Consider the following 13,598-nt stretch of genomic DNA (forward strand, 5'->3'; position numbering starts at 1 on the left):
CTTGCGCCGACGCGAGCGGCACTTCCTGCCGGCGCCGGGGGTTCGTCGGCCCGCACTTCCCGGCAGGCCTAGCGCTCTGCGTGACGCGACGGGCGAGCGCGGAACCTGGTTTCTGGCCTTGTGGCCAGCGTGTAACCCTCTAGAACGCATTTCTTGCGAAATATGGGCGCCAGGGACTGCGGTGTCCCGTCTCCAGTTCCCCCGAGCTTGCTAGGCCCACTCCACCCGCAAACCCATCAGACCGGGCTCTCGTTTCCCGGCATGCCCCGTGTCTGCGCGGGGTTGCGGCTGGGATCGTCCGCCACTTCCGGAAACCCAGACTATGGGTTCCGGGCTCGGCAGCGGCTCCCGTCGGCCGCCCGCCGAGCCCCTCCTGGCTCTCGCCTCCCCAGCCGTGAACCTCCGGCCTCCCGGCTCCCGGTGGCGCGGAGCCTCCAGATTCTCAGTCCTACTTCTGTCACCTGCGAGGTGGGATTGCAGAAAACTGGCGGCAGTGAGCGGCGTGGGGTCTGTGTCGGGACCAGCTCCTGCAGACCGCCCCACAAAGTGTGCCTTTGCACCTGCTGTCGCTTCTGCCTGTCTGCTAGAGCCAAAGGCACTTGCTGAAAAGCCCCGTCTGGCCCTGGTGGGGAAGAGGGGCGCGGGCGGGGGTGTGCTCGGGGCCAGGCGTCCCTGTCGTGACACCTGGCGTTCTGTGCCTTGTGCCTGCTAGCGATGACACCGGGAGTCACATGGGTCTGGAAGTGTGTGCGTTTTAATGTTCAGGTACTATCTAACACGACCTGACCCAACCGCGGTTAGAGCAGCAGCGCCTGGCGCGCCCCCAGGGCAGGCTGTCAGTGCCGGCCGAGGCTCTGGGCGCGTGAGCATCTTCTGCAGGCAGCCGATGCCTCTCTAGGGGGGTGGTGCCAGGCTGCTGAAGGCAAGCACTGTGAGAGGACTCGGGTTCTGCCCTGGGAAACTGGAGGTTGATTGGCACCTGCCCCTGGGGCTCGGCCTCTGCCCCTGGGGCCCCAGCATGGCCGCCCAGATCCAGCGTGTGCAAGCTCAAGATCCTTTCCCGGTGAGCCAGGACATGTCGCCCGTCCTGCGGGAATGAGGAGAGAGATGGGGCTCAGGGCGGGCTCCCCACTCGGGCCTGCTCTGTGGCAGCCCTGGGGCCCAGAGGGGACGAGCCTCTGGGCAGACAAAGGTGCAGGCTCTGGGCTGAGATGGGAGAGTCGGAGGCGGGACCCGGAAGGGCAGAGGTTGGCACACGTACTTGCTGTGCAGCGTGAACAGCCTTTGCGAAGGCAAAAAGGAGAGACAGAGAAGGCCAGGGAGAGAGCATGTCATTTGCCATCACGCTCCCCTGCTGGTCCGCCACTGTTAGCAGACTGCCCCGTAGCCTCTGGCTCCCACTGGCCCTCCAGGCTTGCCCCCACCCCGGGGATCCTCAGACAGATGGGGACCAAGAGTGCAGGGAAGGGCTTGCCCGGGTGCCTGGCTGCCCAGTGGGCAGCTCCAGCCAGTCTTTCAGGGCACTTTCTGCACACCAGAGCCTCCCGCGCCCACACTCACTCCACCTCCCGCTTCCGGATGGCGCGGCCAGAGGCCAGCACCTCAGCCACCTTGGACACGATGGGATCGTAGTTCATGCTGGCCACGGCAATCACCTCGTCACCTCTGTGGGGGGAGGGTGGCTGAGCGCCAGGCCTGAGCCGGTGACACCTCTTCCACAAGACCTGATGCACTCCTGTCCAGCTGGGACCCCCGGGGGGGGGGGGGGGTCCCGGCTCCAGCCCACCCTGCCTGCTTCGAAGGTTTTCACTGTGGGGCCCAGGGCGGGCTCTGGGCTCCACCTTAGCAGAGCTTGAGCCTTCTGTCTCCTGCATGGGCTCAGGGCTGGGCTCCTGTCCTGGGCTCTCCACTGTCTGCCGGGGCGACCTCCCTCCGTGCAGAAGGGGGCGCGGCAATCAAAACCCACTTGGCAGAGCTGTCCTGCACGGAGGCCGCCCACCCCATCTCCTGCCCAGGGTGCTGCCCTCCGCTCCCTTAGCTGACTCCTGGATGAGGCCCCACCGCTGCTCTCTCACTTGGTGTAAAAAGCCACGAACTTCAGCTCGTCCAGAGCCCCCTGGATGATGACGTCATCGAAGCCTTCTCCGTAGCCTGTGGGCCAGGGCAGGGGATGCGGTGGCTTCACAGGGCCAGTGCCCTGAGCCCTTAGCCCCAGCCCCGCCCCAGCACGTACTTAGAGGCGTCTGCCCAGGGAGGTCCTAGCCCTGCCCTCAGGCCCCGCCCCCTTTGAGGATCGCCACCCACCCACCCACACATACTCGCCCCTTACCAGCATATCGCAGGCTTTTGCCGAACATGGCCGTCCAGAGGTAGGGCACCGTGCTGATCTCCGCCTCTTGGGCCAGCATGTTCTGCGCCGCCACGCGCCCTGCGGGGACCCCGGGTCATGGGAATCGGGACCCTCGTCCTCACCTCCCCGACCCTTGCCTGTGTCCGGCACTTTGGCGACCCCTGGCCCCAGTGGCTACTGCGCTGGCCTCCCCAGAGGTCAGGAGGAGCAGCATTGTTTTCAGCTCAGGGCTGCCACCGGCCAGCCAGCTGTGGTGGTCTGGATGGCTTCTCTGCGCAGGTGTGGGGAGCACACTAACACATCACACACATCAGGCCCAAGAGGAGGAGACCGGAGCACCCACAGCCGAGCTGTGGCAGAGCTGACGCCCATACCCAGCACCCGGCGGTGGAGGGGGGGGCAGTGCCTGTGGCTTCCCAGTTCCTGGGAGACCCACACGTAGTCAGATGGCCCAGAGACCCCTGGACTCTCCCAGCTAAATCCTGGTTACTCCACGCAGCTCCCCGGAGGAGTGGGCTTTGGCTTGCTTGGTCTGAGACTGGTACCAGGAGTGGGGTTTCAGGCTGAGACACCAGGCTGAGTGTCTGGCGCCGTCCTCTCTGACACTGTGAGATGGTTAACTTGCTGGCGCCTGCAGTGCCGGGGGAACCAGGCCAGGTGTGTCTGGCGCACTCCCACCCCACTGAGCCTGGGATGTCGTTGAGCCTTGATGGCAGCCTCTGGGCTTCCCTACGGGAGCCAACTGAACTCACGGAGAGTTGAGTAGTTCAAGTACAGGCAGAGTGGGAGACTGGCCTGCAACTCTCTCCCTCTCTCTCTCCCCCCCCCCCTTCCTCCCCAGGTTCACCCCACAGGTCTGTCAACAGTTCTGCAGCACGTGTCCTTCAGGATCCGAGGAAGGATGGAAGGACACGGGGGGTGGAGGGGGGCTGTGGCTGGCTCCGACGGGGTGTCCAGGGGCACTGGAGGAAGGTCTCTGGGGAGGAGGCACAGGGCTTGCTGTGTGCACTGGCTGAGGGCCTAACACAGCACCAGAGACTCGAGACCAGCAATTGCTGCATGGGCCTGGGGAAGAGGCGGCGGCAGGGGGAGGGACACTGCGGGGGGGGGGGGTCTTCGCCATACCCTGCGCATGCGCCATCTGCCAGTGTGGGATGTTCACTTTCCGGTTGTTCCTCCAGGCTAGCGGGAAGGTGATGGCGTCGCCGGCTGCAAACACGCCGGGGACGTTGGTTTGCATCATCTGTTGGGATGGGGAGCCGAGGCTCTGTCTGTGGGCGGGAATGGGGGCCACACACCCCCCAGCCCAGCACCCTGCCCGGCCCACAACCCAACCCCACCTTGTTGACAGGGATGAAGCCGCGGGAATCCAGGGCAATGCCGCTCTGCCTCAGGAAGCCGGTGGCAGGCACCGCACCTGGCAGGACAGATGCCTGTGCGTCTCTAAGCACATCCCCGCCTCGAATGCCCAACCACAGGCCACCCACCCTGGGGCCGTTGGTTGTCCTGACCCCTCAGAGCCTGAACCCATCAGGCTTGGGCGGGGGGGAGGGGCTCAGAGAGTGGCTGGGCCCGGCCCCCCTTCCTCCCACCTTGACACCCACCCCACTCACCAATGCCCACCACGCAGATGTCAGCCCGCACAACCTTGCTGCTCTTCAACACAACCTCCTTCAGCTGCGGGGAGCAGGCAGGTGAGTGGAGACAATGGGGAGGGGGGCAGGGGCGCCCCGGTTCCCCGGCACAGGGCAGAGTGGGGAGGGGCCCACCTTTCCCTCCTGGGCCCGCAGCTCCAACACCTCCGTCTGCATGTAGAACTTTACCCGGTTGTCCTCAAACATCTGTCAGAGCAGGTGAGTGGGTGAGGGCCCGGCCGGCAGGCTGTGGGCTGCGCTGAGCACCCCCCACCAGGATTCCCGGGCTGGGGAGGGGGAACTGGGCCTCACCTTCATGAGGGCTCGACCGACGCGCTCCCCCAGGAACCTCCTGAAGGGCGTCTCCTCCAACTCTACCACGGACACTGAGTGGGCCTTCTCGGTCAGGTAGGCGGCCACCTCCATCCCTGGGGTGGTGGCAGGCTGGCACCCTACAGCTCCCCGGGACCCCCTAGGGAGCCCTCGGCCTGACCCTGCCCCCCACCCCCCCCCAGCTGCTCACCCAGGAAGCCAGCTCCCACGACCACGGCATTGCGGCCCCGGGCCAGCCTCACCACGCGGTTGGCATCCTCAGGTGTCCGGATGGTGAACACGTTCTCCACCTCTTTGCCTTTGCAGCTGAGGGTCTTGGGGCTAAGACACACAGAGCAGTGCGGTGAGGGCCAGCCAGGACGGGAGGGCGGGACAGAGATGCCCTTGCCCCGCCCCCGTGGCCTTTGCACCTGCTGCCTGGCGCCAGCAACAGTTTGCTGTACTCCAACTTGAAGCCATCCTTGAATACCGCCTTCTTGTTTCTCACATCCACGGTGACCACCTGCAAACCCCACCGGGCACAGCACGGACCTGAGCTTGTACCGCAGCTCTGCACCCACTCCCAGGTCCTCCGAGATGCCCAGAGCCCAGACGGGGGCTGCCCCATTCCTTTAGCCCATCTCGTAATCGCAGTCCCACCAGCCCTGCACAGCTCACCTTTGGCCCTGCCAGGAAGTGGGTTCCAGAGCCATGTCCGAGGCCTGGCCAGGGCAGCCGGGAGGACAGGCCCCACCCCACCCCACCCCCACACACTCCCAGGGGCCCACGTGGCCTCGTGCCTCTCCTGGCTGCTTCTAGCCCCTTCCCCAGCCTGTTGCCTTCTTAGCCTGTACCTGGGCCTCTGTGAGCACCTCGATGCCGTAGGCCCGGAAGAATTCCTTGGGCCTCAGGGCCAGCTGCTCAGGCTGCGCATCCAGGGACTGCAGGAGATGGCCGGCTCAAGATGGCGCCAGCTGGCCACTGTTCCTCTTGTTACAGCGGGGGATGTGGGGCCCTGGCTTACGTGGGGTGGGGGGTGGGGTGCTGCAGGACAGAACTCCACGGACTCCATCTTTTGGAGGCTCCGTGGCTGGGCTCTGGTGTGAGTACAGAGGACTCACGCCAAGGAGGTCACGAGCGAGGTTCCAAGTGGGCCTGCGTGGGGCCCAGTGGGACAGCTTCTCCCTGCCTGGTCCACGCTCCCCCCAACACCCACCTTGCTCAGCTTGGGCCGGTCGTAGGGGAGGTGCCGGTCCAGCGTGCACAGGACGATCCGGTCTGAGAAGCCCTCCTGTCTCAGTGTCTCCGCACACACCAAGCCTGCTGCACCTGAACGGACATGGCCCAGGGGCCAGGGACCCTCCTCTCCAACCCCCCATCCCCCCAGTACTCCCCTGTGTCCCTCCAGGACCGCGCCACCAACCTGCACCCACAATGAGCACATTGGTGCTGCCGCTGTGCCCGGCACTTGGAGAGATACACTTGGCCATCATCTTGGTCCTCCTCTGCATTTGTAGGGCCTGCGAGTGGAGAGGGAGTAAGCGGCAGTTGGGAGCTGGGGTCCTCGTCCATCACCTTGCCTGGTGCAGTTTCTCCCAGGAACTCCAGCTCCTCCTGCCCCCAACCCAGCCCCATCGCCACTGTGCAGCCCGCACTCGGCTCTCCGGCCACAAGGACCCCACCCTCAGCCCGAGGACCTTTGCAATGGGCCAAGACGCCCTCCCAGCTTCAGCCTCAGCTCCCCCAAGCTCACCTGCTTGCTGGCCCGGACGTACACCTTCTCCTTCTCAATCTTCACCTGCAAGGGCTGCGTTGCTCAACCCCACCACGCTTCCGGGATGCTCTGGTCCCTGACCACCCTGCCCCCGTCCCGGGCTCCTGGCCCCACCTGGAACTTGTGCAGGCTGTCCAGGCCCGGGAAGTCTTCCAGGTCCCCGGTGCTGATGTTGAAACAGGCACCGTGCCAGGGGCAGCGCACGCGGCCCCGGGACAGCACGCCTAGGAGGGGGCGGTGCTAGGCTGGGGCCGGCAGCAGGGGTGTCCTCCCCGAGGGGAGGGTCCCGTGTTCCAGCACCTGCTGGGTTCCCCACCCACCCAGCCTGCCCCACCACCCCCACTGCTCCACAGGCCTAGATGAAGACATTGTGGGGTCAGCGGGGAGGGAACCCAGCCAACCTGGGATGGGGCATCCCTGGGCTCCCCCTGAGGACCCCGTAACCTCACCTTTGACCAGGGGTGCACCGTAGTGTGGGCACTTGTGGCCTAAGGCATGGAATTCCCCGCCATCTTTCACCAGCAACACCTTCCCCCAGCCTAGCTCCACTTCCCGCATCCTGGGGTGGGGGTGGGGGTGTGGAAACCGCATTCTTGAGGTCAAGGCCGGGTGGCCAGGCACCTCTTCCTGGCAGCGCCCAGGGCAGGCCGCCCCACGCCCTTCCCAAGCCTGGCACCCACTGGCTGTTTTCCAGGTCTTTGACGTGACAGACGGCGGCCTCCACGCAGTCCTGAGGGCCGGGGTAGGGGTGCGGGGCCGGCAGGTGCTCCTCGGCGTGGAAGTGGCGGGCGGTGCCATTGCCCTGGTAGGTCCGGGGGCTGCCCTTCCCGCCGGCCACCAGCTCCTCCTTGCTTCGCTCCTTCTCTGGTAGTACCACCTCGATTTTGAGCTCCACTGCGGGCAGGGGGCCCCCGTGAGTCCTCCGGCTTGGCCCCTGGCTCTCCCACCGCGCAAGCTGGGGGTGGGGAGTGAGGCAAGGGCACTGGGGGAAGGGGGCTCAGGAATCTATGTGCCGGGAGGACCCTGATGCCCTGAATGCTGCCTCTTCTGCCGGACAACACCGATGTCCCTGACGGCCTGGGGACAGCTTTTTTGGGGGTGGATACGCCCACCGAAGCGGGGTGCAGCTGGTCAGTCATCCTAACTGGAGATGCTGGGGGGGAGGGGCTCACAGTCCTGGTCCTATTCTTAGCAAATTTCCTAGGAGCCAGAAATCTTGTTTGGTATCCAAAGGAAAAAATAAAAAGTCTTTGCAACATGATGGTGACTCCATATAAACAGCTCTTCTGATCAGCAGTGTCACCCATCCCTTCCCAGAATCCTCTGGGTGTCTGTGTGTGCAGGTGGCTGGGGCCCCGTGGGGCGTGAATCCCACTGAGCTGAGAGCCTGCAGACAGCGCAGACAGGACAGGGTCCCCCCGACCATGGCTTCCCCACGGATGACATTTCCTCAAGACGCCCGGCTCCGGTGGGGACACTGCCATTTTACATGCTTGTCTGTTCTGCATTTTTCAAATTCCCTGTGATGTGTGCCTGGGGTATTTTTTTTTCCTAATTAGAAGGGAACAATAAACAGAATCTTTAGCAGCGATAATCCAGCCTCCTGGGGGCTGCTGGTGCCTAGAGAAGGGTGAGTGACGGAAGCTAAACCCCGGGCCCAGCGGGCGCCGAGGGGGGAGCAGGAGGTGCCCAGCCCCCCAGCCCTCGCCTGTGCCCTTAGGTCCCACCCACTCACCATCATCGCTCCATGGTGATGCCTGGGTCTTCACCCTGCCCGGGGCCTGGGGAGCCTCGGGTGGCCCCTGTCCCCATCCTTGTGTCCCAGCCCCCAGCTGCAGCCCAGGCACGCACGGCGGGGGCCACGGGGGTGACCTCAGCACACAGACTGTCAGGTGGGGGCTCCAGCTGCAGGGGCAGTGGGGTGGTTTCCCCACCCTTTATGTAACAGAGTTCAATGTTTTTAGAAGAATTAAAAAAAAAAAAAAGACTCTGGACTCAGCTGCCACCAGCTATGCGAGCTGTGGGAGCTCATAGGAACAGGCTGGCTGGGGGCCAGAGAGCAGCCAAGCCGGCTGCTTTCACCCTCCTCCTCCTCCTTCCAGAAGGTTCCAAGGCTTGCTCATAGTCCGCCGGGAAGCCATTGAGTCAGGAGCAGTGGCAGGATGACGAATGGATCCACAGAACTGGCTCAACCAGGGATCCAGGAATTTCAGCCACCCAGCAGATGACCCCCACCCCCAGCCCGGTCCCTGTCAGCTTCCAGGAGCTGTTGTCAGGCAGAGAACAGCACCCACCTCCTTGCTGGACAGTGAAGGCTCAGGAAGTAACAGATAAAGGCCCTTTGAGATGCTCCGAGTGCCTGGGCCCCTGCACCCACGCGAGAGGCCCGGCTGGAGCTCCCAGCTCCTCCTGGCTTCAGCCTGGCTCAGTCTTGACTTGTAATGGACCTTTAGAGCCAGCAGGTAGCAGGTGTCTCTCTCTCTCTCTCTCTCTGCCTTTCAAATAAATACATTTTTTAAAGATTTTACTTATTTATTTGAGAGGCAGATTTACAGACAAAGAGACGAAGAGACAGAGAGAGAGAGAAGAGAGGTCTTCCATCCGCTGGTTCACCCCCTCAAATGACTGCAATGGTCGAAGCTGGGCCAATCAAAAGCCAGGAGCCAGGAGCTTCTTCCCGGTCTCCCACAAGCACTTGGGCCATCTTCTACTGCTATCCCAGGCCATAGCAGAGAGCTGGATGGGAAAAGGAGCAGCTGGGACACCAAGCAGTGTCCATATGGGATGCCGGTGCCGCAGGTGGAGGCTTAGCCTACTACACCACTGTGCCAGCCCCATATATATATATATATTTTAACAGGCAGAGTTAGACAGAGAGACAGAGAGAAAGGTCTTCCTTTTTCCATTGGTTCACCCCTCAAATGGCCACCACGGCCAGCGAGCTGTGCCGATCTGAAGCCAGGAGCCAGGTGCTTCCTCCTGATCTCCCATGCGGGTGCAGGGCCCAAGCACTTGGGCCATCCTCCACTGCCTTCCCAGACTACAGCAGAGAGCTGGACTGGAAGAGGAGCAACCGGGACAGAATCCGGTGCCCCAACCGGGACTAGAACCCGGGGTGCCAGCGCCGCAGATGGAGGATTAGCCTAGTGAGCCGCGGTGCCAGCCTCAAATAAATATATTTTTTTAAAAAGTATGAGTTCATTTCAGTACAAAGAAAATTTTTTGTAATATGTGGAAAATGTGTACTATGATTTTCAGAAATGTTTTTGCACCAAAACAAACTCAGACTTTTCATTCCATTTTCCTTGAGCTTTACAAAACACCCTCATATGTAACCCAGAGGAAGAGCTCAATAGATGGAACTGGGTGGTAGAGATTTAGCAATGGGCTCTGAGCTTCCTGGCAGCCCAGGTGAGGAGGAGGGAAAGTCTTCAACTAGCACTTGTGGCTTTCACAAACCCCAGGCTGACACTCTGCAAGTGCTTCCCGCCTGCCAGGCCCACTGCAGGCAGGAGGGCCCCGGGGCTCGGCCCCGGAAATGGAGGTGGTGCCGGATCTGGAATCTGAGCGCTCAGTTCTGAGCACAGCCTCTGGGGTGGTGAGAGTGACCGCTCCCCATCCCCCATACTGGAGGTCCCCAGAGGAGGAATCCCAAGCAGGCCAGCGCCTTAGGGGCCTTTAAAAGAAATCTGCAAGCAGCATTGTCTGCCCAGAGCCCCTGCTAGCCAGCAGTCCCCCAGGTGCCTGCTTTAGGGGAGGGGCATCTTCCTGGGCCGTGTCTGGAGGGGAAAGGCTTGGATCCCTGGGAGCTGGGCAAGGAGCGCCATTGCCTGGGGCAGGTGCACCTCTCCCCCTCCCCCTCCCCCACATTCTCCTTCAGACCCAGGGAAAGGAGAAAGGCGCATGGCTTCCAGGGTAACGGAGCCGATGGGTATCAGGTACCAGGGCGAGTTGGCCGGGGGCAGGGACCTGCAGAGCCAGGCTGGGTTCCAGAGGCCTCTCCCAGCCTCGGTTTCTCCATTTATTACGGCATATGCCCCCAGGCCTCTGGGTGTTAGGAGGAAGGCAGAGGGAGAGTGGGGACCCCAGGGAAAGCCTCCCCACCGCCACAGACACAGATCTCCAGCACACGCCCCCCACCTGCCGTGTTCCTGGAGACGCGTGCCCAGACAGCCCAGGGCAGCAAGGTCAAGAGGGTGGCGCCCCTGCCCACCACACCCTCGCAGCAACTTTGAGAGCTCAGGACAGGCCCACAGGCAAAGGGAGGTGCCCAGTGCCCAGGGATGCCCGCCACAGCCCTCTTTCCCCAGCCCCAAACCAGGAGACACCCTCCCCTCGGCTCTCCAAGGGAGACCGGGCTGCTGCTCCCACCACATATAGAGGGACATCCACAGGAGGTGGGGGGGCGTGACCGAGAGAACAGCCCGCAGGGCCCCCTGCCCGCTCCTGCCCGAAGCAGCGTATTAACATTCCGCAGGCTCCTGCCTGGCCTGACCTACTTCCAGCCCCAGGCTGCCGCCCAGTGCAGAGGGGGAGGGGAGGGGGGAGGGGGGAGGGCGCAGGCGGGAAGAGAGGAGGTACCTGGCTTGGGTTTGGAGAAGCAGCCGCCCATGGCTGTGGTCTGTGGTTGGGTGGGTGGGGCCGGTGGGGAGCACGGGTGATGGTTAAGCTGTCACAGGCCTGGGGTGCCCCGCTGAGGGGCTGAACCCCCTGCAGCCCTGGGAGATGCTGGAGCCACTGCCATCCCTGGATCCTGCAGAGCAGACGGGGTGGGGGGCGCATCGGGCCCCGGGGGGCTCTGAGACAGAGACAGACTTGGGGGGAGGCAGGACCTTCTAGGAGACGCCTACAGGTGAGCTGGGGGTTGCCTGTAGGGGAACCTTGTCCCGGAGGCACAGGGGAAGGCACCACCCCCTGGAAGCCCTCCAGGCTCTTCTCCCCCACCCCCAGCCCTGCCCCACCTCGGCCTGGGCTGTGCCGGCTGCAGGGCAGCCCCTCGGGCCCACACCTCAGCCATCCTCTGTGCAGCCCCGCAGACCCTTTAACCATGAAATCCGCCCTGCTCTCGGCTGCTCCCTCGAACCCCAGCCCTGGACGTCTCTCCAAATCCCAGGAAGGCCCCATCCCGGGGGTGAGAGCCCAGGTCCTTGCGGCGGGCAAGCCAGAACCCTCCCAGTCCTCCTCGGGTCTCTCCTTCTGACAAGAGCCAGGCTGGGTGGGACAACTGGGTTCTCCCTGGTCCCGGCCCCCACCCCGGCTGGGTGGTCCCTGGGCACCCACCTCCTCCAGGGGCAGCCACAGCTCCTTGCTCGTGGGCCAGCAGTGGATGGAAGCTGCCAGGCCAGGCGGGCTGTGGAAGGCAGGGTAAGGAGGGCAGGGGTCCAGGAGGAGGCCCAGCCCCCACCCCTCCTCCCACTGTGAGCTGTGGGCCAGTCCATCCGTTCCCCAGGGAAACTCAGCTCCGTGGTGAACAAGAAGCGGGCGGCCAGCCTGAGCCTGATGGGTTTCGGGGAGAGGAAAGCCAGCCACGGAGCCCTTGCCTGGCAGCCACGGCTCCCAGCACCCCTCCTGGCCCTGTCCCTCCCGCCCAGCGGGGGGAGGAGTCGGCAGAGCCATCACCGCCATCACCGGGGCCACAGGGTGGGTCTTGGGGAAAAATGCAGCCTCCAGGTGGACTTTGGAAGGTCCGGGACAAAGGTGGAGCCACATTGTTTACCACTGACCACCCCCATTGTCCGTTCCCCCTCTGTTTCCCCTGGAAGTTCTTCCTGGAATCTAACTGGAGTTGGAGCTGAGGCTCCCTTGGACCGGCCCAGATGCCAGGAAGGGCCGTGGCCCAGGGTGGGGAGCGGGGGAGTGCCAGACATGAGGGGGCTGAGAAGGAAGGAAGGAAGTTTAGGTAGAGGACCCCCTATGCCTGCCCCCCATCTTGCCCGCCCTGCCTGCAGGTGCCTGCTACAGGTAAGGCAGGTGGTAGCTTCCAAAGCCACCCAGGGGTGCCCTGGCTGTGTCCCCCACTCACCACCAAACCTGGCTACCGCCTACCCCCTCCCAGGCCCTGGCTTCAGCCGTGGCTTGGTTCTGCCACCTGTTCCCTCCCTTCCCAGGTGCCCCAGGGAGGGGGTCTCTCTAGATTCCCCCGCCCCCCAGGGCCTCGTGCCTGGCAGAACTGGTAGGGGCTGTGCTTTCCACCAAGTGTGAGCCAGGCTGGCCTGGGGCCCGGAGGTGCTCACGAACCAAAGGCCAAGGTCGCAGCCAGGAGTGCAGGCAGAGGAGCCCCCCAAGAGCCCCCAAATGGCTCTGCCTTGTGCACCAGCTGCTCTTTGCTGAGACAATCCAACAGCACCCAACACGCCCTGCCACCAGGAGCCTGTGTCCTGCCCCAGGGGCCCCCAGCGACACCTGGGGCGGGCACTGAATGACCCCCATGTCACGCAGGTGCACCGGCTGCCAGGGTCCCTCCCAGAAGCTGCAGGCTGGGCAGGAGCCTGTGGCCCGCTGCTCTCCTCCCTGCCCCTAACTCCTCACCCAGGGGCTCCTGCCTCCAGCCTGGGCCCCCCCACCCCCGCAGCTTCCAGGCTTCCTGGGGTTGGAAGCTGAGCCCCCCCCAGCCCTGCCTTCCAGTCTGGGGGGCTCCGGCTCCAGCCCTCTCCCAGGGGGCTCTGGTGCCCACAGCCGGTCCACTCTCCCTGACTTTGCACGTGGCTGCCACCACCCGGGGAGCTGCACAGAGCAGCCAGGCCGGCTCTGGTCCCCTCTCCCGCTAAGACCCGGCGGCCCAGCGAGGAACTGGCTCCCGGGAGGCAGGGCCAGAGGACCGGGGCGCTCCAGCACCCTGCCTCTCGCCTGAGCCGACCCCGGGTCCGAGACCCACGAGCGCGCGCGATGGCCGGGCCGCTCTGGGCGCGAGGACCGGGGCGCCAGGCGGCGGGGCAGGGGTGGGGGTGGGGGCCGGGGTCCCCGGGGCGGCGCTCACCTGGGCTCGGCGCGGGGCTGGAAGCGCTCGGGGCTGCGGCCGCAGGGGTGGGGGGGCAGGGGAGGAGCGGGCGGGCGGGCGGGGCGGGGCCGGCGCTGCGGCTGCACTGCGGCCGGCCGGGGAGCCCGCTGCGCCCAGCACCGCCCCGCGCGGGCCCGGAGCAGGTGCGGGGCGGCCGAGGGGGTCAGGGGTCAGGCCAAGGCGGGGCCGCGGCGTTCCACGAGAGCGCCCTGAGCGTGGGGCGGCAGCCCGGGCCCCCTTGGCGCACTTGGATGCCCCAGGCTGGGTCTGGGTGCTGCCCCCACTCCCGACCCCGGCGTCTTAGACAGCCCCCTCCCTCGGTCCAGGGTCACCAGGCTGGGCTGCACGCGGGTTGGTCCGAACCATCCGTGGGCGGCGTGGGGGAAGTTGAATCGCCCGAAGAAGGCTCCACAAGAGAGAAAAACCTGTTCACTGCCCACCACCCCTTAGATACCTTAATTAGAAATAACATTTTCTTTTCCCCAACTGTCAATGTACCAGAACTTTCTGGGTCTCTATCCATCGTAGTGA

The 13,598-nt window shown here is 64.4% G+C and overlaps 1 protein-coding gene and 1 long non-coding RNA gene across 5 annotated transcripts; one reads left to right on the plus strand and one right to left on the minus strand.

Annotated features, from left to right (window-relative positions):
• Positions 1-142: 142 nt before the first annotated feature.
• AIFM3 (apoptosis inducing factor mitochondria associated 3) lies at positions 143-13,086 on the minus strand. Of its 4 annotated transcripts, XM_062182290.1 has the most exons (21): positions 13,047-13,085; positions 11,351-11,420; positions 10,652-10,823; positions 6,751-6,964; positions 6,520-6,629; positions 6,185-6,294; positions 6,050-6,094; positions 5,720-5,816; positions 5,513-5,625; positions 5,151-5,237; positions 4,728-4,819; positions 4,508-4,638; positions 4,297-4,412; positions 4,120-4,191; positions 3,964-4,027; positions 3,691-3,767; positions 3,476-3,593; positions 2,330-2,428; positions 2,076-2,151; positions 1,561-1,665; positions 143-1,087 (listed from the first exon to the last, which is right to left on the minus strand). In XM_062182290.1, the coding sequence occupies exons 3-21, from the start codon at positions 10,680-10,682 to the stop codon at positions 1,048-1,050; spliced, it is 1,797 nt and encodes a 598-aa protein (XP_062038274.1). In that variant the 5' UTR covers positions 10,683-10,823; positions 11,351-11,420; positions 13,047-13,085; the 3' UTR covers positions 143-1,047. The 4 variants fall into 4 exon arrangements, with proteins under 4 accessions (XP_062038274.1, XP_062038277.1, XP_062038276.1 ...); XM_062182293.1 differs by lacking the exon at positions 1,561-1,665 and having other exon boundaries at positions 13,047-13,086; XM_062182292.1 differs by lacking the exon at positions 11,351-11,420 and having other exon boundaries at positions 13,047-13,082.
• On the plus strand, positions 3,839-5,294 carry LOC133752009 (uncharacterized). Its single transcript, XR_009864881.1, has 4 exons — positions 3,839-4,044; positions 4,141-4,203; positions 4,330-4,392; positions 4,500-5,294. It is a non-coding gene; the product is annotated as an uncharacterized LOC133752009 (long non-coding RNA).
• Positions 13,087-13,598: the final 512 nt, after the last annotated feature.

Source organism: Lepus europaeus, chromosome 23 (assembly GCF_033115175.1).
Source record: "Lepus europaeus isolate LE1 chromosome 23, mLepTim1.pri, whole genome shotgun sequence".
Taxonomy (NCBI): Eukaryota; Metazoa; Chordata; class Mammalia; order Lagomorpha; family Leporidae; genus Lepus; species Lepus europaeus.